At 44.0% G+C, this 23,287-nt stretch overlaps 1 protein-coding gene across 1 annotated transcript in view; it reads left to right on the top strand.

Moving 5' to 3' along the window:
* Positions 1-23,287, top strand: part of hao2 (hydroxyacid oxidase 2 (long chain)) — a 28,055-nt gene extending 4,768 nt beyond the window's left edge. Inside the window, exons 2-5 of the mRNA XM_037686733.1 lie at positions 9,834-9,985; positions 21,746-21,945; positions 22,344-22,413; positions 22,848-23,287. Coding sequence (XP_037542661.1) covers positions 9,834-9,985; positions 21,746-21,945; positions 22,344-22,413; positions 22,848-22,903 — 478 coding nt within the window. The 3' untranslated portion in view covers positions 22,904-23,287. The remainder of the gene's footprint in view (positions 1-9,833; positions 9,986-21,745; positions 21,946-22,343; positions 22,414-22,847) is intronic.

Below are 23,287 nucleotides of genomic sequence, written 5' to 3'. Positions count from 1 at the left end.
GACCGCTGGCCTGGAGATGAGTGTAGACCGCAGAGTCCTGGTCTGATGATGTTGATCTTCTGTACTGGTCCATCCTTTTGGCCAGTGGCTGTTTAGTTTCCCCGATGTAAGACTGATCACAGCCCCCCTGACACTGAACAACATACACAACATTACTCTGTTTGTGCCGGGGGACTGAATCTTTGGGATGAACCAGTCTTTGCCGTAATGTATTTTGGGGTTTAAAAGCCACTGGGACGTTATGTTTAGAAAATAAACGTCTCAGTTTCTCGGATACTCCCTCAACATATGGAATGACCACTGGTCTGGGTCTGGGTTCCTCCTTTTCACCTGTTGGCTGACTGGAGTCCTGTTTGGGTTTTTTCTCTGAAACCCAAACAGGAAGCAGAGATTGCTGGTTGTCAGCAGCAAAACTGGTTGATCCATTCTGAGACGGTGCTATTTAAGAGCCTGAGCTGAATACAGCTCCTCAGACTGAGGAAGTCTCTCGGATGAGAGACGAAACGTTTCTACATTTTTTGTTGATTTGCTTTTTTTTTTTTTTTTTTTTAATGTCCAGAGGACCAGATTTAACTTTTTTAGGCTCTCATTGTAGTTGAGTTTAGCTCCAATTCCAGATAAACAACCATCTGGGACAGACGAACTTAATTTTTTCCCAGTTTATAGAAAATCTAGGATTAGCAGGTGTAACATTAACATTTTGGTCTGTGCGACAGCTTTCTAACTGGACCGAGCTAATAAGAACAGATCATCCAGATAAAAAGAATTCTCATTCCTGCCATGTGTAACGACTGCAGAGCCATGTCCATGCAATTTGAGATTGTGTGTGGGGTGTTTCAGAATGATGGGCATGTGAAAATATGCACTCTTCAGATCTATGGAGATGAAAACCAGTCGTTCTGGTGAAGTTCTCCAACAGCTGTTTGTCAACATGTGGAATTGTCTCCCCATGATCGAATTGCTGAACATGAACAGGTCAAGAATGGGTCTCATCCCTCCGTTTTTTTTATCATAACCAGGAAGTCAAGTCAAGTCAAGTCAGATTTATTTATAGAGCACATTTAAAACAGAAACTGTTACCAAAGTGCTTAACAAAAATATCACATCATCAAATAAAAAGTAGCAAAATATATTTACAGCACATGGAATAAAAATATATAACTGAAAACTTAATTAGAAACAATGAAATACTAAATTAGATCACGTTGTGTCAAAAGTCAAGGAAATAATAACAAAAAGCATAAACTCAGTCAGAAACAATGAAATACTAAATCAGATCTAATGACCTTGTGTTAAATAGGAATAATAACAAAAGCATAAACAGAATCAGCATCAATGAAAAACTAGATCTATATCCGATCACCCTGTGTTAAATGTCAGTGAGTACAGATGTGTCAGTGAGTACAGATGTGTTTTTAGGAGAGATTTAAAAGCAGAGACTGAGGTGGCCTGTCGAATGTTGATGGGCAGATTGTTCCAGAGTTTAGGGCCCACGACTGAAAACGCTCGATCTCCTCTGAGCTTCAGCTGGTTTTTGGTACGGCCAAAAACCATCTGGTCTGATGATCTCAAAGCCCGAGAAGGAGCATAAGGATGAAGAAGGTCAGAGAGGTATGATGGTGCAAGGCCGTTAATGCACTTGAATGTCAGCAGGAGAATTTTAAAATCAACTCTGACACGTACAGGAAGCCAGTGAAGAGAGGACAGAACCGGAGTAATGTGCTCAAACCTGTGAGTTCCTGTTAGTAGCTGAGCTGCAGCATTTTGTACGAGCTGGAGACGTGAAAGTGAAGCCTGACTAACCCCAACATAAAGCAAGTTACAGTAGTCCAGCCGGGTTGTAATAAATGCATGGACTAGTTTTTCAAGGTCGGATCTGGACAGAACGGAAGTAGTGGGAGGAAAAAAAACGTATTTTCCTCTCTGTTGGGAACTCTGGAAATCACATTTTTCGTCAGAAATTCCTGAACTTCTGACTGGAGAGACGAGCTCTGTTATGGAGAAGACAGAACCATCTCTATAATCCCTCTGAACGGTGGGGGTTGAGCTGCGAACTGTAGCCTGTTACTCCTGCTGATCAGATGGTCCATCCATCTGTCCAGGGAACACACTCGCTGCCACTCTGAGTAGCACTCGGAGAACGGGCACGCATTTGTGTTGTGTCATGTTTCTCATGAACGTCAACTAGACTAAAAAATCCTTACTGCCATCACTCGCTCCGGAGAGTCTCTGGGGGAACCCAATGGGGGCTCCGACAGAAAAGGGGCTGTATGTGTGCCTCTGTGCTGGGCCCAGGCTGCGGTCTCACATAGAGCTGAGGTGAGCCGGCATGCACCGAGAGGAGGCGTGAGCGCTTTCTGAGTGAGACGTTTCAGTGGAGGCTGCAGCTGTCGTGGAGAAAACACGTTTACTCCCGCTGCGCTGTGAGTTGGCAGAAAACAGCAAAAATTAAAAATGGGCTCTGGCTGAAAATTGAGGGATTTTACCGGACTCGGTCTGCTGAAAAAAACATCATTTTAGCTGACGTGGCAGACGAGTGTTTTGTAATATTTACAGAACAGCGGTGCCATTTAAAATGCTGTTTAGAGGTTACTGGCTTGTTCTGTGTGGGGAATGTGTGAAGAGAGGCAGCAGAGAGATCAGCTGATCTGATAGTCTCAGATGAAAAACTTTACTTTCAGAGGTGTTTCTGTTTTATATCAAAAACATACATCATCAAAAAACACATTCTAAGGGTCTGTTACCTGGTGGAGGGGGCCGGCGGAGGAGGGGGCCGGCGGAGGAGCGCGGCGTGAAGTCGCTGCCGCAGTTGTGGAGCACCTCTGGTGCTATTGCTGGCCAAGGCGGTCCCTCCAGCGGCCGGAGGGGCAGATGGACTGTGACGTCGCCAGATGGTGTACAGTCTCTGAGACCTCCTCGGACCTCTGTGATTACTCAAGGATGGTCCTGAAGTTGGCCCTGAACAGCGCCTCTGGGCTGATGGGGCCCTCCAGCAGGTCTTTCTGCAGCCTCTCTGACAAGGATGGTAAGAGGTGGAGCCAAGTGGTCCTCTGGATCATGGTCATCCAGGCGATGATGCGGGACAGGCAGACCACAGAGGTGGCACATGTTTAAGATGACATCAGCAGCTTTACAGAGAGAGCTCTTTGTCTCCTCCAGCAGGCCTGCTTCTTCCAGCCTCTTTGAGATCCTGTAGGCCAGCAGGGCGACGTTGTTGTTTGCTGCGGCCGTCTGGAATGAGCACTGGTGAGCTCGGTTGGAGACCTTGTCACCATCTGGTCATGCGTCCCTGGAGGGACAGGTTGCTGGTCCATCCTGGAAGCTTTTGCCCCAAGTGCCACCGCCAGGCTTGGCTCCAGGGGTGGGGGGACAGAGGGGAAAAAACACAGATTGGTAAAACCCTCCATTCTGGAAATGGAGGCGAAGGTGGAGACGGATGTCTTCAGCTTGCCGGCCCAGCTGCAGCCTTGTTCCAGTGTGACGTCACAGCTGGACAACAAGGCCAGATGGGGTCAAGGTGATGAGTTGGGGCGGAGCCAACCTTGCCGCCAGATCATCCGATCAGGGCGGAGGGAGGCGAGGGACGGAAAATCCCTTTTGTTAACATCCTCCTGGATTATGCCGGGCAGGTTCGAGATGAGGGCGCTGACGGCTGGGAGCGGTGTGGTTGCCAACGTGGGAAGATCCGAGGTGGCTGAGCATCCGCTCAGCTACTCGTCTTCCGTCATTACGCTCTCCAGGAGGGAAGGGGCAGCTCCGCATCACCTTTCTCGGAGGAATCATTTGATTCACTGCGTGACTCTGCGTCAAAGAAGGCGGTGGCGGCGTCCCGCACATAGTGTCCCACCACAGAAAAAAACACTCAGCGTAGCTGCTGCTAACAACGCCTTTTTTGAGGTAATCATCCGATTTACCTCAATTCAATTCAGTTTATTTATAAAGTGCCAAATCACAACAAAGTTGTCTCAGGGCACGTTACAGAAACATTCACATACATAAAAGCCAATTAGTAAAGTTCTCTATCTAAGGAATCCAGCAGACAAGTTGAATCTTGGCTTCATTGCAGTCTCTCATCCTGAGCAAGCACAGTGGCAACAGTGGAAATGAAAAACTCCCTTTTAAAAGGAAGAAACCTCCAGCAGAACCAGGCTCAGGACAAGCGGCCATCTGCTTTGACCGGCTGGTTGAGAGGACAGGAAGGAGAGACAAACAAACACAGAATGGTAGGTCCAGATATAGGTCCAGGTCCAGGTGTATCTGAAAGACAAAAAAACACATGTTAAGGACAGAAAAAATAATTACAAATACAAAACAGGTTGAACAGAGTAAGTAAAGACAGTAGCAGAGTGAAAATTGTGGTCAGTTTGTACTCCAGCAGTCTAAGCCTATAGCAGCATAACTGAGGGACAGCTCAGGAAACCCAAGCCAACCCTAACTATAGGATTTAGCAAAAAGGAAAGTCTTAAGCCTAGTTTTAAAACTGGATAATGTGTCAGCCTCGTGGACAGAGATTGGAAGTTGGTTCCACAAGAGAGGAGCCTGATAACTGAAAGATCTGCCTCCCATTCTGTTTTTGTAAATTCTAGGAACCACAAGTAAACCTGCAGCCTGCGAGCGAAGTGCTCTTTTAGGAAAAAATGGAACAATAAGATCTGTAATATAAGATGGAGTCAGGTTGTTGAGAGCTTTGTTGGTTAGAAGTAAGATTTTGATTTCTATTCTGTATTTGACAGGGAGCCAATGGAGAGAAGCTAAAACTGGAGAAATATGATATCTCCTACTAACTCTGGTTTCGAGAAAAAACACTTTAGTAAAGGCGGTGGCGTCATCCAGCGAGTAGTGGCCCTCCACGAAAAGCATTCAGCGGGGCTGCTGCTAACATCGCCTTTTTGAGGAAATCATTTGATTACCGCAAAGAAAAAAAAACACGTTAGAAGATGCGATGGCGTCTTCCAGCGTGTAGAGGCCCACCACGGAAACGCACTCCTCGGCGCTTACCTTGAACAAGGCTGCTCGTCTGCTTCTCCTTGGGGAGGAAGAGCTCACCGGGACGGCAGGAGGTTAGCGTGGTGGAGACCCAGGCATCCTTAGCAAAGGTTGTGCTGGTCAAAGCTGGACAACTTTTCCTTCTTTGTTCTTCTGACAGTGCTAGCTAGCTGGCTGAAGAAAAAATGGGGAGACGATTATCTGGTCTCACTATAATGTATACGGACCGGGGGTGAGGCCCACACACAGCAGATGGGCATGGACTAAAGTTTTTCAGTGCAGCGCTGAGCGCCTAGGCATAAACCCACCAGCGACAGTCTTATAGGGCGAAGCCTATTCGAAATAGAACAGGCTCATCTGCACCTGAATTTAAGGAAACTAATGTCAGAGAAAAACTGAGCAGGTAAAGCACAAGTAACAGAACTCACTCACAATATCCCCAGAACATACAAATTCATCCATCATCTTTACCCGCTTCTTCCTTTTCGAGTCGCGAGGATCACTGGTGCCCATGTCCAGCCATCACTGTGTGATAGGCAAGGGACACCTGAACAGATCTCCAGTCCATCACAGGGACGTCTCCTGTCCATCAAAGGGACATCTCCTGTCCATCAAAGGGACGTCTCCGGTCCATCACAGGGAACACATAGACACTAATCTCTTTCTCTCTCTCTCTCTCTCTCTCTGTCTCCCTCTCTCTCTGTCTCCCTCTCTGTCTCTCTCTCTGTCTCCCTCTCTCTCTCTCTCTGTCTCTCTCTCTCTCTCTCTCTCTCTGTCTCCCTCTCTCCCTCTCTCTTACTGTCTTTCGGGACATTTAGAGTTACCAATCAGTTTTCAGCCAATCAATAAATACAAAAGTAAACTCAAAGAACTAGCAAATAAGAAATTTGCAGATCCTGACACATGATACCCATAAATCACAAAACATGCTACTTTTGTAAAATATCGTTGTTTATTTTGGGGAAATTTTTGTTATTTTTTTTCAAATATTACCATTTGTAGGAATAACTGTGAACTTTTAAAGATTAGAGCAGTTTTAGAAGCCAACAATCTACTGACAAGCTACTAATGTTTAATGAGACTGGGACCGTTTCCAAAGTGAGTTGTCTCGTTGCATACCAAGCCCAGACTTCACAGTTTCATAAGAGTTCCTGCAAACACTTATCTAAACTTTCACATCACAGTCAATCTTTCATTCTATTATTTCAGATTAAATACTTTGAAATTCTCAACAAAGTGACTGTGGACCGCATTAGAAGTGCTACAGTTAGCTGCTGCTGCCACTCTTTGAACTTGCAAATAACCCTAAATTATATTTTAAAAAAATGTATGGTGAAATTAAAAGGGACATTAAGTTTTACAACATTAGTATTAGCATGAACTGCTATAAAAATTAATGTTATAGGAGCAGTTCAGAGACAATCCGTTTTGGTCCTGTCTCCACTTGGACTAGTCATTAGCTCATCAGTTCAGTCAAAATTTAACTGTGCTTCTGCAAAGTGAAGTCGTTCAAATGATATCTACACCTGGTAAGACATTATACCCTTTCCACATAATACTCCTTCAAAATAGCTGGAATATTGTTTTAAGATCCTTAGAGTACATCCATCCATCCATTTTCTTTACCCGCTTGTTCCATTTTGGGTCACGGGGGTCGCCGGTGTCCATGTCCAGCAATCACTGTGCGAGGGGCGGGGTACACCCTGGATGGGTCGCAAGTCCATCACAGGGACACATAGAGACAAACGAGACAAACAACCATTCACTCTCTCACTCACACCTAGGGACAATTTAGAGTTACCAATCAGCCTAACATGCATGTTTTTGGTCTGTGGGAGGAAACCGGAGCACCCGGAGAAAACCCACACATGCACGGAGAGAACATGCAAACTCCACCCAGAAAGGCCCCTGGACCGGGGTTTGAACCAAGGACCTTCTCGCTGAGAGGCAGCAGCTCTACCAGCTGCGCCACCGTGCTGCCTGCCCTTAGAGTACATGTACACTGCTTTTTCTTTGTGGACTTTTTAACGGATCTTTGCCTCTGCAGGACAACCTGTGTTTTGCTGATGGCTGATAATTAACTTACTGCTGCATTTCAGCCAGCCCTGCTGCTGCAGCTTCTCAGAATTTCACTGTATCAAAGGAACGGTTCTGAAAGTTGCATCAACACTGGGAGAAAGTTGGAGCGTTTTTTTTTTTCTTCTTTGACATTCTCTCCTATGGCTCTTTGTACATTCCTGTCAGCTTTTACAATATTGCCATAAATAATAATAATAATAATAATGAATTTAATTTGTAACGCACTTTTCATTAACAAAAATCTCAAAGTGCTACAGAGTGCAACTAAAATCAATGATAAAATCAACTAAAATCTGTGATAAAATCAACTAAAATCAATGATACAATCAACTAAAATCTGTGATAAAATCAACTAAAATTGAGACTAAAGGCCTAATGTGGGAAATAATGTGCAGTTTCCATGCTACTGGTTGGTGCACAAACAAACATTTGAAAGTGCACTCTTACAAAAATGATCAGTTTTATGAACTGCACCTAATGTAATTCTGTGCACTTTTCCTTCATACTTGGCAGTTTATTGATAAAGAACGTAGCTGCACATGACACTTAGATCAACCATAAATAAAACTGCAAAGTATAAACTGTGTGTCCACATAAACATTGCACAGGCATTGACAAAAGAAAAAGAAGTATTTCACTGAATGGGCTGGGGCAGCACGGTGGCTCATTTGGTAGAGCTGTTACCTCTCAGTGAGAAGTTTGCTGGTCCAAATCCCAGCCCAGTACCTTTCTGGGTGGAGTTTGCATGTTCACTCCGTGCTGCATGGGTTTTCACCAGATACTCCAGTTTCCTCCCACAGACCAAAAACATGCATGTTAGACTGATTGGTAACTCTAAATTGTCCCTAGGTGAGAGAGAGAATGGTTGGTTGTCTCATTTGGTCCCTATGTGTCCCTGTGATGGACTAGAGACCTGTCCAGGTGTCCCTGTGATGGACTGGAGACCTGTCCAGTTGTCCCTGTGATGAACTTGCGACCTGTCCAGGTGTCCCCCGCATCTCGCACAGTGATTGCTGGACATGGGCACCGGCGACCCCCGTGACCCAAAAAGGAAGAAGTGGGTAAAAATAATGGCTGGCTGGCTGTCTGGATGGATGGATGGATGGATGGATGGATGAATGGATGAATGGATGCTCCAGAGTTAGTAGGAAATGAGCATCAGGATCTGAATTTCTTTGTGTTTTTTCCTGAAATGTTTTCAAAAGTGATTTTCCATCAAAGTCAATGTAAGAAAAAGAGTTGCTGTCACTGACAGAACGTTTCGTCCGTGGTTTGGTGAGCACGACAGTTCTAGGCATCCTGCTGTGTCCTCCAGCATCACCAAACCTGCCATTGTTACACAATTACATGCAACTTTATGGCCATGTGTTATTGTCTGCACCTTGTTGACCTCAGAAAACTGTTGCATGTGACTTGTTCTGAATGAATACGCTGAGCCAGCACAGTTTTCTTCTCAGTGAGAATGGGCGTGCCCCTTGGACAATTGACATGCATTTTATGTGCATCAACTGTGAGCTTCACCAGAATGTGGTCGCTGATGCGTATTTACAATTACACATGACAGCAAGAGGAAAGCCTTTACAATTTGCATTAACTGAAGTTGTTTCAGTCAGTTTGAGGTGTAATATAAATTACGCTTTATGAGGTTCAGTTCAGTGATCGTTTTGATAAACTTGACTTGTTCATGGAAAATGACATAATTCAGTTCAGTTTATTTATATAGAATCATATCACAACAAAGTTGTCTCAGGGCACATCATGTTCCAACAACCAGTTTGTGCATACGCTCTGATCATACATGAGGAACCTGGAAACAAACTTTTTCAAATATCCACAAAACTGAAGATTTTCACTACAATGGGCTTGTTGCTTGGGATTTAAAAACTGCTGTGAAACAATTTCAGGTCCTGGGACGATGAGAACCAAATGTTTTATTATTTTTTCAGAGATTCAGAGATTCTTTAATGTCATTCCACCACATGTGGTACATGGGGTGGAATTAAATGATGTCCACAGGGTCCCAGTTACATCCAACAATAAAATGTACAAAGAAAAACAATGATAACATCTAAGATATGAACTAAGAAAAACATCAACTAAAAATACTCTAAACACTAATAGCATGAAAACAATAAAAAACCATACACCAAACAACAGCAGCACGAACATGAGTCTGGTGCTGGGTGGTCTGTCCGGGTCTTCAAAGCATGCATAAAACTTGTTGATGGCATCAGGCAGAGATGGGTCTTTAGGGCATTGTTCACTCCTGCTTTTATAATCTGTTAAACACTTAATGCGCCTCCACATGCTCCGTGGGTCTTGTGAGGTGAATTGACCTGTTTTATATCTGTTTTGTATTTGTAATTATTTCTATCTTAACTTTTTTTTGTCTTTCCTCCTATAGAAAGTACCTGTCATTCTATGTTCTTTTCTCCTTCCTGTCCTCTCAACCAGCCGGTCAAAGCAGATGGTCTCTTGTCCTGAGCTGGTTCTGCTGGAGGTTTCTTCCTGTTAAAGGGAGTTTTTCTTTCCACTGTCTCCACTGTGCTTGCTCAGGATGGGAGACTGTGATGAAGCCAAGATTCAACTTGTCTGCTGGATTCCTTAGATAGAGAACTTTACTAACTGGCTTTTTATGCAAGTGAATGTTTTTGTACAGTGTCCTGAGACCACTTCTGTTATCACTTGGAGCTATAGAAATAAACTAACTGAATTGAATTGAATAGTATACCTTTTGTAAATCTGATCATTTATATCTGTCCACTCAGGATCCGTCTGAGACCTCGGATTCTGCGGGACGTGTCAATGAGTGACACACGTACTACAGTGCAGGGGACTGAAATCAACTTTCCTGTTGGCATTGCACCTACAGCATTTCACTGTCTGGCCTGGCATGAAGGGGAGACGGCTACAGCTCGGGGTGAGGACTGTCTGTACGTGTCTGTGTGTGTGTGTGTGTGGGGGGGGGGGGTTACATACCCTGTGGGCGGCTGTGTCTGAGAGGTTAGAGCAGTCGTCCTCCAATGCAAGAGTTGGGGGTTCAAATCCACCAGCAGTTACATACCAAAGTGTCCCTGGGCAAGACAATGAACCCCTCACTGCCTCTGATGTGTGTTCCATCAGTGTCTGGATGTGATAAAGCTCTGATTAGTCTCTTTAGAATGATTTGTTCAATTATCTTTGTATAGATCTAGTATAGAGCTGTGTGAATGGGTCAATGAGGCACAGATTGTGGTAAAGAGCTTTGAGTGTCTTGATAAGATAGAAAGGTGATATATAAGTGCAGTCCATTTAAAAGGAGCCAGATGTTTTGTAATCTTTTAAAGTGATTTTGAATTTATCAGGAACTTCTGCATTATTTTAGCATAAAGAGATGAGCTTCTGCTGTTCTCTGCATGACAGACTTGGGAACAACACAATTTTAAACAGTGTTTTCAGGGATTTAATCACTAGAAACCTGTGACAATAAACAAAATATTTCACATTCTTTTAAGAAAACTGTAAAAATTCAAATGAATAAACAAATAAACAGAAATTGTTCAACAGGCATAAAATGATAAAGTCTCAATTCTGAAAATGTTCAGAGACTGTGGGTTTTCTTCACACAGTAAACATCAAATGTTTAAACTAAGAAATTGAATGTTTAAAAAATAAAGATATTTTTGATTTTGATGGCAGTAAGGCATTTCTAAATTGTTTGGACCATTCAGTGTTAACCTTTGTGAAGCATCTCCTCTTCCTTTAACAACAGTCTGTAAACGTCTAGAAACAGAGAAAACCACCAGGAGTTTTGGAAAAAAAACATTGTCCTTTCTTGTCTATTGGAGGACATTAGCTGTTCAACAGTCTTGAATCTTCTTTATGGGAGTATATGTTGTTCCAAATCCTGCATATACTTTTCTACTAGGATTTCCAAGCATCCTTGCTGCCCATGCCATAACCATTAATGCACCTCCATACCATCAGAGAAGCATGCACTTTTGATTTGTGTGTTGAGAACAGTCCAGTGGGTAGAGCTGTCATTTCTAACCTGTGCCCGAAGCCCGAACCAAATTCAAACCGGCCAGGCCATAATAATGTGATTAATGTGCGGGCCGGGCTGCTCTCGGGCTTTGACGCAGTTTTACAAATCACACAGCACAAAGAAAACTAAATAAATATGCACAATATAAAACTGTGTTAATCTACTTGTAAAGGAGGAGGCATTAAGTTTACTGATGAGGAAATAAAGAGTGCAGCAGTTAATCAGACTGTAAAATGAGTCAGAGATTCTATATTGTCATTCTCACCTCATGTGGTACATGTGGTGGAGCGAAATTATGTACACAGGGTCCCAGTTACATCCAACAATAAAATGTATAAGAAAAACATCAACTAAAATATAGTAAGCACTAATAGCATAAAAACATTACGTCGAACAGCAGCACAAGCGTGAACATGAGTCTGTGTGAACAGATGAGCACGCATGAACACAGCAACATGAAATAGATCAGCAACAACATGAAACAGATCAGCAGCAACATGAAACAGATCAGCAGCAACATGAAACAGATCAGCAGCAACATTATATGGTTTTTCACAATGACTATTCTAGTTAGAGATTCATGAGTCTAACAGCCTCAGGGTAGAAGCTGTTCCTCAGTCTAGTGGTTCTACACTTAATGCTCCTCAACCTCCTTCCTGAGGGGAGTGGGGCAAAAAGTGTGTGTGCTGGGTGAGTGTGGTCCTTCATGATGCAGGTGGCCCTCTTCCTGCATCTGGAGGTGTAGATGTCTGTGATGGTGGGGAGACTGACTCCAACATCTTCTGTGCAGCCTTCACCACTCTCTGCAAAGCTTTTCTTTCTGCAGCTGTGCAGCCTCCATGCCACACGTTGATGCTGGAGCACAGGATGCTCTCCACTGCACACCTGTAGAAGGAGGTGAGGACTGAGCTTCCCAGACCAGCTCGTCTCAGCCGCCTGAGGAAGTAGAGTCTCTGATGAGCTTTCTTGATCAGGCTGGTGGTGTTGTTGCTCCAGCTGAGGTTGTCATTCATGTGTACACCCAAGTACCTGTAGCTGGAGACCACTTCCACTGTAGATCCTCTTATGTAAAGGGGGGTTTAGGTGTGTTTGTTCCTTCTGAAGTCCACAATCATCTCCTGTGTCTTCTTCACATTGATGTGAAGGTTGTTCTTCCTGCACCAGCTCTCCAGGTGTTCCACCTCCTGCCTGTAGCTGGACTCATCATTGTTTGTGATGCATCATTGTTTGTGATGCATCCCACCACCACGGTATCATCTGCAAACTTTACAATGTGAAAGACTGGATGGGTAGCTGCACAATCATACGTGAGCAGGGTAAACAGGAGAGGGCTCAACACACATCCCTGAGGAGAGCCAGTACTGAGGGTTATGGTAGAGGAGAATTGTGGATCCTCACTAACTGTGTTCTGTTTGTTAAGAAATCTAGTACCCTGTTGCAAATAGAGGGGCTTAGTCCTAGTGTGAATAGTTTGTCCATCAGGGTTTGGGGGATCATGGTGGTGAAGGCAGATGTGAAGTCCACAAAGAGAATACAGACGTAAGAGTCTTTCTGCTCCAGGTGGTTGAGCGCAGTGTGGACCACAGAGGAGATGGCATCCTCTGTTGATCGGTTCTCACAGTATGCATACTGATGAGGGTCCTCGTTGATGTTTATGGTTGTTTTGATGTGGATCATGACCAGTTTTTCAAAGCATTTAGCAACTATCGGGTTTAGGGCCACTGGCCGATAGTCATTCAGACCAGTCACTGTAGAGCTTTTTGGGACTGGGATGATGGTGGCAGTCTTCAGGCAGGTGGAACTGTCTCCAGGGTAAGTGAGGTGTTAAAGATGTCTGCCAGCACCTCACAGAGCTGATCGGCACATTCTTTCAACACTTTTCCGGGGATGTTGTCTGGGCCAGTTGCCTTGTGTGTATTAATCCTCCTGAAAGTACTCCTTACTTTGGCTGAGGTCACGCTGAGATGCTCTTCATCTGGTAGTGAGGTGAGTCTGGTGTTGGGTGGTCTGTTTGGGTCTTTAAAAGCATGCATAGAACTTGTTGAGGGCATCTGGCAGAGATGGGTCTTTGGGGCATTGTTCGCTCCTTCCTTTATAATATGTTATGCACTTAATGTCCCTCCACATGCTCTGAGGGTCTTGTGAGATTAATTGACCCTCTATCCTCTGTGCATATGTGGCCTTCTCTTAATACCAACAATCAGCTCTTTCCTTGTCCTACTAAGCTCCTCTGAGCTTCCAGACCTGAAGGCAGTGTTCTTGGCTTCCAGTAGGGTGCGCACCTCTGCATTCAGCCAAGGTTTTCTGTTTGGGTAGCTTTTAACATATCTTATGGTGGAGACGGTGTCAGTACATGTACTAATGTAACCCAGAACTGAGGATGCGTATTGGTCCAGATCAAGTGATCCTCTATTTTCAGCAGCTTCTCTGAAAACCTGCTAGTCTGTTTGATCAAAACAATCTCTCAGTATGGGGCCACTGTCCTGGATCTAACATTTAACTTTCTTTTGTACCGGACTGGAGCGTCTCAGTTTGGGGAGGTAAGTAGGTAGCATTAAGATTGAGATGTGGTCTGACAGTCCTAGGTTGGGGCGGGGTTCGACTTTGTATGCATCTTCTACGTTCGTGTAAACATGGTCCAGCGTGTTGTCTCCACGTGTTGGTATGCCCACATGCTGGTAAAAGCTTGGGAGACAGTCCTTTAGATTCAGATGATTAAAGTCTCTGGCTACCTTGTAAAGAGCCTTAGGGTGTTTGTTCTGCAGAGAACCAATTATATCTTTCAGTTTCTGCAAGGCGTCATTAGCATTAGCATCTGGAAGAATGTAAACAACTGTGATGAAAGTCGCTGTGAACTCGTGGGGTAGATAATGTGGCCGACATTTCACTGTTATTTGCTTCAAAGTCTTCGAGCATGAGCTTTTTACAACTGTACAGTTCTTGCACCAACTTTTACTCACGTAAATGCACACTCCGCCTCCCCATGATTTTCCCATTAGCTCGCTGCAGCGGTCCGCTTGAAAAAAAAGTCTGTCATCCAACTGCAAGACTGTATCCGGCGTTTCACTTATAATCCATGTTTCCATGAGGAAAAGCACCACACACTTCATCATCTCTTCTGAGGCGCCCACTCTCAGACGAAGCAAATCCATCTTGTTGTCCATTGAGCGGACGTTCGACAGAAAGAGAGATGGCATCAGGAGTTTTCCAGCTTCAGCGTTAGCTCGTAGCCTCACCATAACTCCCGCCCAACATCCTCTCTTCTTAAGGCGGGAGCAGCGCTTCTTCCTCTGCCCGTTGAAAAGCCTCAGTTGCAGCTTCCAGGTAGATGACTTTAAGATCTGCATTCTGCCGAGCGTAGTTTTGAGTTTGTTACTGATTTCTGCTATATTTCGTGGCAAATCTGCTCCTATTCTCATCAGTTCAGTTCGGCTATAGTTCACACGCATAAATAGTGCGGAGTCAGGCACAGAGTCAATATCAAAACATCTAAAAACTGGGATAGTACCGGGAGCCTGTGAAGCTGCAACTGCTCTGAGCACGGACATCTTGGTAAAAGAGAGTAGCGCTGGAACATTGGACAGCAATTACGTGCGGCCCCGCCCACCCTGCTTTGCTCTTCTTATGACATATTGGCATGTTGGGCTTTTTAGTCACATTTCTAGAAACGTTTTACCGTGCACAGAGAGAACTGGAGGGTGAAAAATATCCCACTATCAACCTTGTTTGCCTCTAGGATGAGAAACTGAAGCAACACTGCCTCACGCACAGACTTTCCACATTCAGGTGTTTGTATGGACGCCAGAATGTGTCAGCTCGGGTGGTTGCTGAGGCAAAAACTCGGGCATGGGAGGAGTTCGGAAAGGCCATGGAGAATGACTTCCACACGGCTTCGAAGCAATTCTGGTCCACCATCCGGCGTCTCGGGGGGGAAAGCGGTATGCCACCAACACTGTTTATAGTGGGAGTGGTGTGCTGCTGACCTCAACTCGGGATGTTGTGGGTCGGTGGGCGGAATACTTTGAAGATCTCCTCAATCCCACCGGCACGTCTTCCACTGAGGAAGTGGAGCCTGGGGACTCTGGGTCGGGTCCTCCAATCTCTGGTGCTAGGGTCACCGAGGTGGTTAAAAAGTTCCTCGGTGGCAGGGCCCCAGGGGTGAATGAGATTCACCCAGAGTTCCTTAAGGCTCTGGATGTTGTAGGGTTGTGTTGGCTTACGCGACTCTGCAATATTGCGTGGATATCGGGGGAAGTTCCCCTGGATTGGCAGACTGGGGTGGTGGTCCCCCTATTCAAAAAGGGGGACCGTAGAGTGTGTTCTAACTACAGGGGAATCACGATCTTAAGCCTCCCTTGTAAGGTCTATTCAGGGTTCTGGAGAGGAGGGTCCGTCGGATAATTGAACCTCAGATTCAGGAGGAGCAGTGCGGTTTTCGTCCTGGCCGTGGAACACTGGACCAGCTCTACACTCTCAGCAGGGTCCTGGAGGGTGCGTGAGAGTTGCCCAACCGGTCTACATGTGCTTTGTGGACTTGGAGAAGGCGTTCGACCGCGTCCCTCGGGGAACCCTGTAGGGGGTACTCTGGGAGTATGGGGTACCGGGCCCATTGATATGGGCTGTTAGGTCCCTGTATGACCGGTGTCAGAGCATGGTCCGCATTGCCGGCAGGAAGTCGGGCTTGTTCCCAGTGAGAGTTGGACTCCGCCAAGGTTGCCCTTTGTCACTGATTCTGTTCATAACTTTTATGGACAGAATTTCTAGGCGCAGCCAAGGTGTTGAAGGGATCCGTTTTGGTGGCCTTAGGATTGCTTCTCTGCTTTTTGCAGATTATGTGGTCTTATTGGCTTTATCAGATCGTGATATACAGCTTTTGCTGGAGTGGTTCGCAGCCAAATGCGACGTGGCCGCGATGAGGATCAGTTCCTCCAAATCCGAGGCCATTGTCTTGAGCCGGAAAAGGGCAGAGTGCCCTCTCTGGGTCAGGGAGGAGGTCCTACCCCAAGTGGAGGAGTTCAAGTATCTTGGGGTCTTGTTCACGAATGAGGAAAAAATGGAGCGTGAGATAGATAGGCGGATAGGTGCAGCATCTGCAGTGAAGCTGGCGCTGTACAGGTCTGTCGTGGTGAAGAGAGAACCAAGTCAAAATGCGAAGCTCTCAATTTACAGATCAATCTACGTTCCTACCCTCATCTAAGGTCACGAGCTTTGGGTTGTGACCGAAAGAATGAGATCTCGGATACAAGCGGCCGAAATGAGTTTTCTCCGCAGGGTGTCTGGGCTCTCCCTTAGAGATAGGGTGAGAAGCTCGATCATCCGGGAGGGACTCAGAGTAGAGTCGCTGCTTCTCCACATCGAGAGGAGCCAGTTGAGGTGGCTTGAGCATCTGTTTAGGATGCCTCCTGGACGCCTCACTGGTGAAGTGTTCTGGACACGTCCCACCAGAAGGAGGACCATAGGAAGACCCAGGACACGCTGGAGGGACTATGCTTCTCGGCTGGCCTGGGAACGCCTCGAGATTCCCCCGGAAGAGCTGGCCCAAGTGGCTGGGGAGAGGGAAGTCTGGGCCTCCCTACTTGGGCTGCTACCCCCGCGACCCGACCCCGGATAAGCGGAAGAAAATGGATAGATGGATGGAGATATCTACATTCAACCTTTACATCTTCACAGTGTGACTAAAGGCTCCAGTATACTGCCGCGTATGTCCGTTCACGCGTACTTACACGTGTACTGTACGCAGAGGGTTCAGACATGATACTCCAGCATACACCCCAAGCAGCTGCAGAGCAGCTTCACAGACAAGGGGCATTTACCTTCGGGACAAATTGAGGTCGCCGATTGGTCATTTGCTGACACGCCTACTGGATTGATTGACAGGTCGGAAAAAACAAAAAAGCGAGCGCTGGCAGCCTCCGCCGCAGCGGTGTTCTGTGTTTATATGTTGTTAATAAAAATATCTAAAAAATAAAAATAACAGAGAGCGCTGGCTCTACAGCCAACACATCAGACCAGCCCACCAGGAAATCTCCAGACCCTCCTGCAGCAATGCTGGACCTGAGTTTAATTTGCTCGTGACAAATTCCTCCATTTCTCACCATTTCAGTCATGGCATCAACAGAGGAGGAAGAGATCACTGCCTCTTGGCAAAAAAACAAAAGATAAGGCCAGATCAGAGATGAAGAAGGGGAATTTAAAACATTGGTGTTGCATACAAAACAGTCCGTCGCCTGGCAGTTTATTGTGCGACACTGCGTACGCGTATGCAATCGTAAAAATGTGAGCTTTGCACAGACATGCCCTGGGGGGTACGCACGTACCTCTGCGTACCTAGGTGCGTACCTCTGCGTATGGATGTACGCGGCAGTATACTGGGGGCCTAACGTATTACAGCTAAAGCTTAAACACTCATAACATTGATGCTTAACAGAGTTTACAAAGCAAACACTATACTAGATGTAGTTAGCATTAGCATGTAGCTCCTACAATAAACAACCTTAAATATTACAGAATGAACCAATAATGTCAAACCTGAGCTAAACATAGCGTATGTACAATGACAAAACACATGACACTTGTCTATGCAACTATTTTCATGTTAAACGTGCATTTTGTCATCTACGCACACAACTTGAGCTGCTACTGCTGCTTACCATGGGCGGCTCCATGTCAGATTAATTAAAGTGTTGCAGAGTTCTAAAATTAAAGATGCACTTACCAGTATTCACCGCTAGATGTCTCTTAACAACATAATTCAAACTAATTGTCTCTGTGCTACAACTCGCTGCCTTTTTAACAAGTAATGATGCGATTATACAAAGTAAATACTACAGGTCCTTCTAAAAAAAATTAGCATATTGTGATAAAGGTCATTATCTTCCATAATGTAATGATAAAAATTAAACTTTCATATATTTCAGATTCATTGCACACCAACTGAAATATTTCAGGTCTTTAATTGTTTTAATACTGATGATTATGGCATACAGCTCATGAAAACCCAAAATGCCTGTCCCAAAAAATTAGCATATTTCATCCCACCAATGAAAGACAAGTGTTTTTAATACAAAAAACACCAACCTTCAAATAATCATGTTCAGTTATGCACTCAATACTTGGTCGGGAATCCTTTTGCATGAATGACTGCTTCAATGCGGCATGGCATGGAGGCAATCAGCCTGTGGCACTGCTGAGGTGTTATGGAGGCCCAGGATGCTTCGATAGCGGCCTTAAGCTCATCCAGAGTGTTGGGTCTTGCAACTCTCAACTTTCTCTTCACAATATCCCACAGGTTCTCTATGGGGTTCAGGTCAGGAGAGTTGGCAGGCCAATTGAGCACAGTAATACCATGGTCAGTAAACCATTTACCAGTGGTTTTGGCACTGTGAGCAGGTGCCAGGTCGTGCTGAAAAATGAAATCTTCATCTCCATAAAGCTTTTCAGCAGATGGAAGCATGAAGTGCTCCAACATCTCCTGATAGCTAGCTGCATTGACCCTGCCCTTGATAAAACACAGTGGACCAACACCAGCAGCTGACATGGCACCCCAGACCATCACTGACTGTGGGTGCTTCACACTGGACTTCTGGCATTTTGGCATTTCCTTCTCCCCAGTCTTCCTCCAGACTCTGGCACCTTGATTTCCGAATGACATGCAAAATTTGCTTTCATCCGAAAAAAGTACTTTGGACCACTGAGCAACAGTCCAGTGCTGCTTCTCTGTAGCCCAGGTCAGGCGCTTCTGCTGCTGTTTCTGGTTCAAAAGTGGCTTGACCTGGGGAATGTGGCACCTGTAGCCCATTTCCTGCACACGCCTGTGCACGGTGGCTCTGGATGTTTCTACTCCAGACTCAGTCCACAGCTTCCGCAGGTCCCCCAAGGTCTGGAATCAGCCCTTCTCCACAATCCTCCTCAGGGTCCGGTCACCTCTTGTCGTTGTGCAGCGTTTTCTGCCACACTTTTCCCTTCCCACAGACTTCCCACTGAGGTGCCTTGATACAACACTCTGGGAACAGCCTATTCGTTCAGCAATTTCTTTCTGTGTCTTACCCTCTTGCTTGAGGGGGTCAATGATGGCCTTCTGGACAGCAGTCAGGTCGGCAGTCTTACCCATGATTGTGGTTTTGAGTAATGAACAAGGCTGGGAGTTTTTAAAAGCCTCAGGAATCTTTTGCAGGTGTTTAGAGTTACGTCGTTGATTCAGATGGTTAGGTTAATAGCTTGTTTAGAGAACCTTTTCATGATATGCTAATTTTTTGAGACAGGCATTTTGGGTTTTCATGAGCTATATGCCATAATCATCAGTATTAAAACAATTAAAGACCTGAAATATTTCAGTTGGTGTGCAATGAATCTGAAATATATGAAAGTTTCATTTTTATCATTACATTATGGAAAATAATGACCTTTATCACAATATGCTAATTTTTTGAGAAGGACCTGTATATGTCACTAAAAAAAGATGCCCCCTCAATTAGACCACTTTTGTTGTGTCTTGAAGACGTCAAAGCCTTTTCAAAGCATTTTCTACTTTAGTGTTCACGCTATATGTTTAGCATCATTTTAAATTTGAATTACATAATGTCCAGATAGTTTCATTTAGCTCAGAGCTTCATTAAATCTCTCACACTAACATAAATACTGTTTGTTATTATTAAACTGTTATTATTTCGCACAATTAAAATGTTATAGTGCAGTGCGACGTGTGCACGTGCCACGTGCCATGTTCTATAAACAGTGATATTAGAACTGGATCAGACTGTGTCTCTTCCAACACAGATGTTGGTCACAGCACCTGGAATCTGACGTAGATTAACTACGAGATTAAAATATATTCCATCAGTCGAGGTTCAGAAAGCACTGTGTCCTCCGCCATGTTGAAAGAAATATAGCGTCTGTCCGCACGTGCGTGTGCGCATGTGGTTTAACATAAAGTCTCAGCGGGAGATGTTTACATTATCAGCGAGGGGGTCAGAGAAAAACCTCCACGGAAGTGGCCAAAGTGGAAGTGGCCTGAATCACATTAGAAAAAACGGAATTACATTTGAAAAAACAGAATCACATTTAGCCAAATCATTACATTATGGAAAATAATGACCTTTATCACAATATGCTAATTTTTTGAGAAGGATTTGTATATATACATATATAAAATTGTTTTAAACCCTTCCCACGTTCTTGCAATATTCTAAACAATGTTTCTAAACTGTAAACACTGTAAAACATGTCATGACTTCAGCTCCCTGCCTCAGCTGCTCTCAGCCACCTGCAAGCGTTCTTGGCCACGCCCACTTTTCCACTCTGCACAGAACACATGTTCAGCTGCAGGAGGAAGCTTTTTCTGCAGCTCTGGGCTGCACAAAGATGCAGCAGGTGCTAAATAATTTAAAATCATTTATTTTAAATAAAAATTCTGTGCCGATCGTGTGGCTCATCCATCAATCAACCAATTGTGCGTCATGTCCACTCTTATTTTGAAAAACCTTGATAGAGCGAGTCTGAGATAAACGAATGAAGTAGCGAGGGACTACTGTATAAGTTTCTATAGTTGTAGATACTTATAATGCAGTGATAAAGTACAACATTACATCCTAAAAACATTTGGTTTTCAAATTATAATTGAGCTTACAAAATAGTAATTTATTCTGAAATGTTTAATAGAACAACTCTAGATGAAATATAGAGGTGAACAGATTTGGTTCACTATTTGGTAAGAAACTGGTCAGTTTTCTCTGTCACCCTTAATTAATGCATAATAAGCAGTTATTAATGATTCATAAAATGTTTATAGAGGAATTAATAATGTATCTATAAACTATTTATTGGCCAGCTGTAAGGGAAGCTTTATTATAATGTGTTACCGCTCTTTCTTACATTTAACAGCTCCTCTCTGAATTTCTCACAACATTTTTCCTTCTTCATCTTCCACCATTTGGTCTTCTTCTCTGATTTTTCTCTTCTTCACAACAACAGTCATTCTACACACCCGTCCGATGCTGTCTGGCCACGCTCTCCCCTGCCACAACCTTACAGTCTCCAGTCTCCCTCAGGTTTCCTCTTCTACACAGAATGTAGTCGACATGCGTACTCCTTCCTACACTCTTGCAGGTTACCCTTTGTTCCAATGTCTTTTGGAAACAGATGTTGACTACAGCCATTTCCATTCTCTTGGCCAAAAATGATAAAAAAAAAAAAATCAATGAGTAGTCACCCCAATTTTTATTTTATTTTTGTTGGTTATGTGCAGGAAGCTATAGTGATGTCTTCTGTTTTCATATTGAAATTTGTTTGAAGGATCATTTTCAAACAGCCCAACAATCCTGATAACGTTTTGCTTTAGTACAGTGTTACTGTGTTAGAAAGTCGTGAGAGGTAGCTGAAAAGGGCTGCACAGCTTTGTTTGCTGTCCACAACCTGAGACAATGATTTAATCAATTAGTTGATTTATCAGTACTTCTATTTATCTCCTGCCATGGTTTTTTTTTTTACATATCATCAAACTATTCATTCAATGTAAACAGTACTTATAGTATTTAACTGTAACGAAAGTAAAATGTACCCCCCCCCCCCCCGTTTATTAAAAACTACTAGAGATTAAAGGTGTTAAAAAAGAACCAGCTCACACTGTGTTCATTTACAACAGACACGTTGATTATTGAGCTGTGAGTGATGCTGATGTTTCCTCTTCCTGCTGCTCACAGATTGACGCTCTGGCAGAAATTGTAGACACAGTTCAGGGAAGAATAGAGGTTTATTTAGATGGAGGGATCCGGACAGGAAGTGACGTACTGAAAGCTCTGGCCTTGGGAGCTAGGTGTGTGTTCATTGGCCGTCCAGCTGTGTGGGGCCTCGCATACAAGGTACGACAACTGTTAATCACATGCACTGATTCTCACAAAGGTTAAAGGGCTTTAAATGTAAACATAGTACTGAAAGCTGTGTGTATCTTGGCTGTTTTATCGCCTGTTTAGCCTTAAACACAGATGTGAAACCTTAGTATGAGGCTAAGTCCTTGACGGCCTGATAGCCTTGGTGTTTGGTTAACTGTTTTTCTGTGAAGCTACAAAAGTCAAGATCTGAGAAATTTATGTGTGCAACAAAAATATTATAACTTGAGCACATCTGTAGATGACTGTGAAAATATGTCAGCTAAAAAGTGTTTCAGTAAGAAAGGATGTGAAAATCTTAGTGATTTGAGCTGGTGAGGATCTCCAGCTTGTTACAGGTCTAGTAAACACGTGTTGTTGTGATGTCTCAGGGGGAGGAGGGGTTGAGGGAAGTACTCCAAATTCTCAACGATGAGTTCCGTCTGTCCATGGCTTTATCAGGTGAGTCCAGTGTCTCAACTTCAAAATAGAAACCAATCAATGGCTTAGTGTTCTGTAAAGGAATTCATATCACTCACCACACTTTCAAACTAAGATGGTCGTAGAACGAGAAGGCTCATAGTTAAAACTATTCTGGTAAACCTTGTACAGGGAATGGTGCTATACATTACCTCATGCAAGATCTCTCAGTATGTGTTAGCTCTTAGTGTATGTGTTGAGGATGATTCTCATCTACTACTAAATTGAATTTTAACTTAACATCTTTAAATTCCATTAAGCTACAGACATTTTTGTGTTGCTAAAGTCAACTAGCCGCCATGGACATTTTTAACTAGGTTAACTAATTTTTACTTGTTGCTTTAACTTTACAAAAACTTCTTTTTTTTTTTTAATTAATTCTCTATTTTTTGTTTCATATCATGTCCCTCCTATAGGTTGTAGAAATGTAGCTGAAATCAACAGGAACCTCATTCAGTTTTCCAAACTCTGATGTTCCAGCAGGGGGCAGCACTGAGGACAATAATGGCACCAGGTTAACTGGACTCTGAAATGAATCAGATTGTTGTATAAGTAGTTTCTGAGCTTAAATTAGGAGAAAAATCAAGAAATTTATACCTCAGAACTTATAAGGATGAAAAATGTCTGTACTTTGAAAACAACTTATGCCGAACATCCCAAATGCTGATTGTATGAGTGACAGAATATGGAGGGAGACTTGAGTGTCAGTGAACGATTAAGAAAGTGATCAATGAATGTGCTTTTGCTTTGAGAGTGAAAAGGATGGAGGCCTGTATTTTAAAACCAACTAAATTCTAATGATTCCATTGTAAGAGTTAAAATGCTGCTAGTGCTTGTGCTTCAATAAATACCTGCT

The sequence above is a fragment of the Nematolebias whitei genome, chromosome 13 (genome assembly GCF_014905685.2).
Source record: "Nematolebias whitei isolate Nwh7 chromosome 13, NemWhi1, whole genome shotgun sequence".
Taxonomy (NCBI): Eukaryota; Metazoa; Chordata; class Actinopteri; order Cyprinodontiformes; family Rivulidae; genus Nematolebias; species Nematolebias whitei.
The sequence above is the reverse complement of the archived record's forward strand: the minus strand, read 5'-3'. Positions and strand labels throughout refer to the sequence as shown.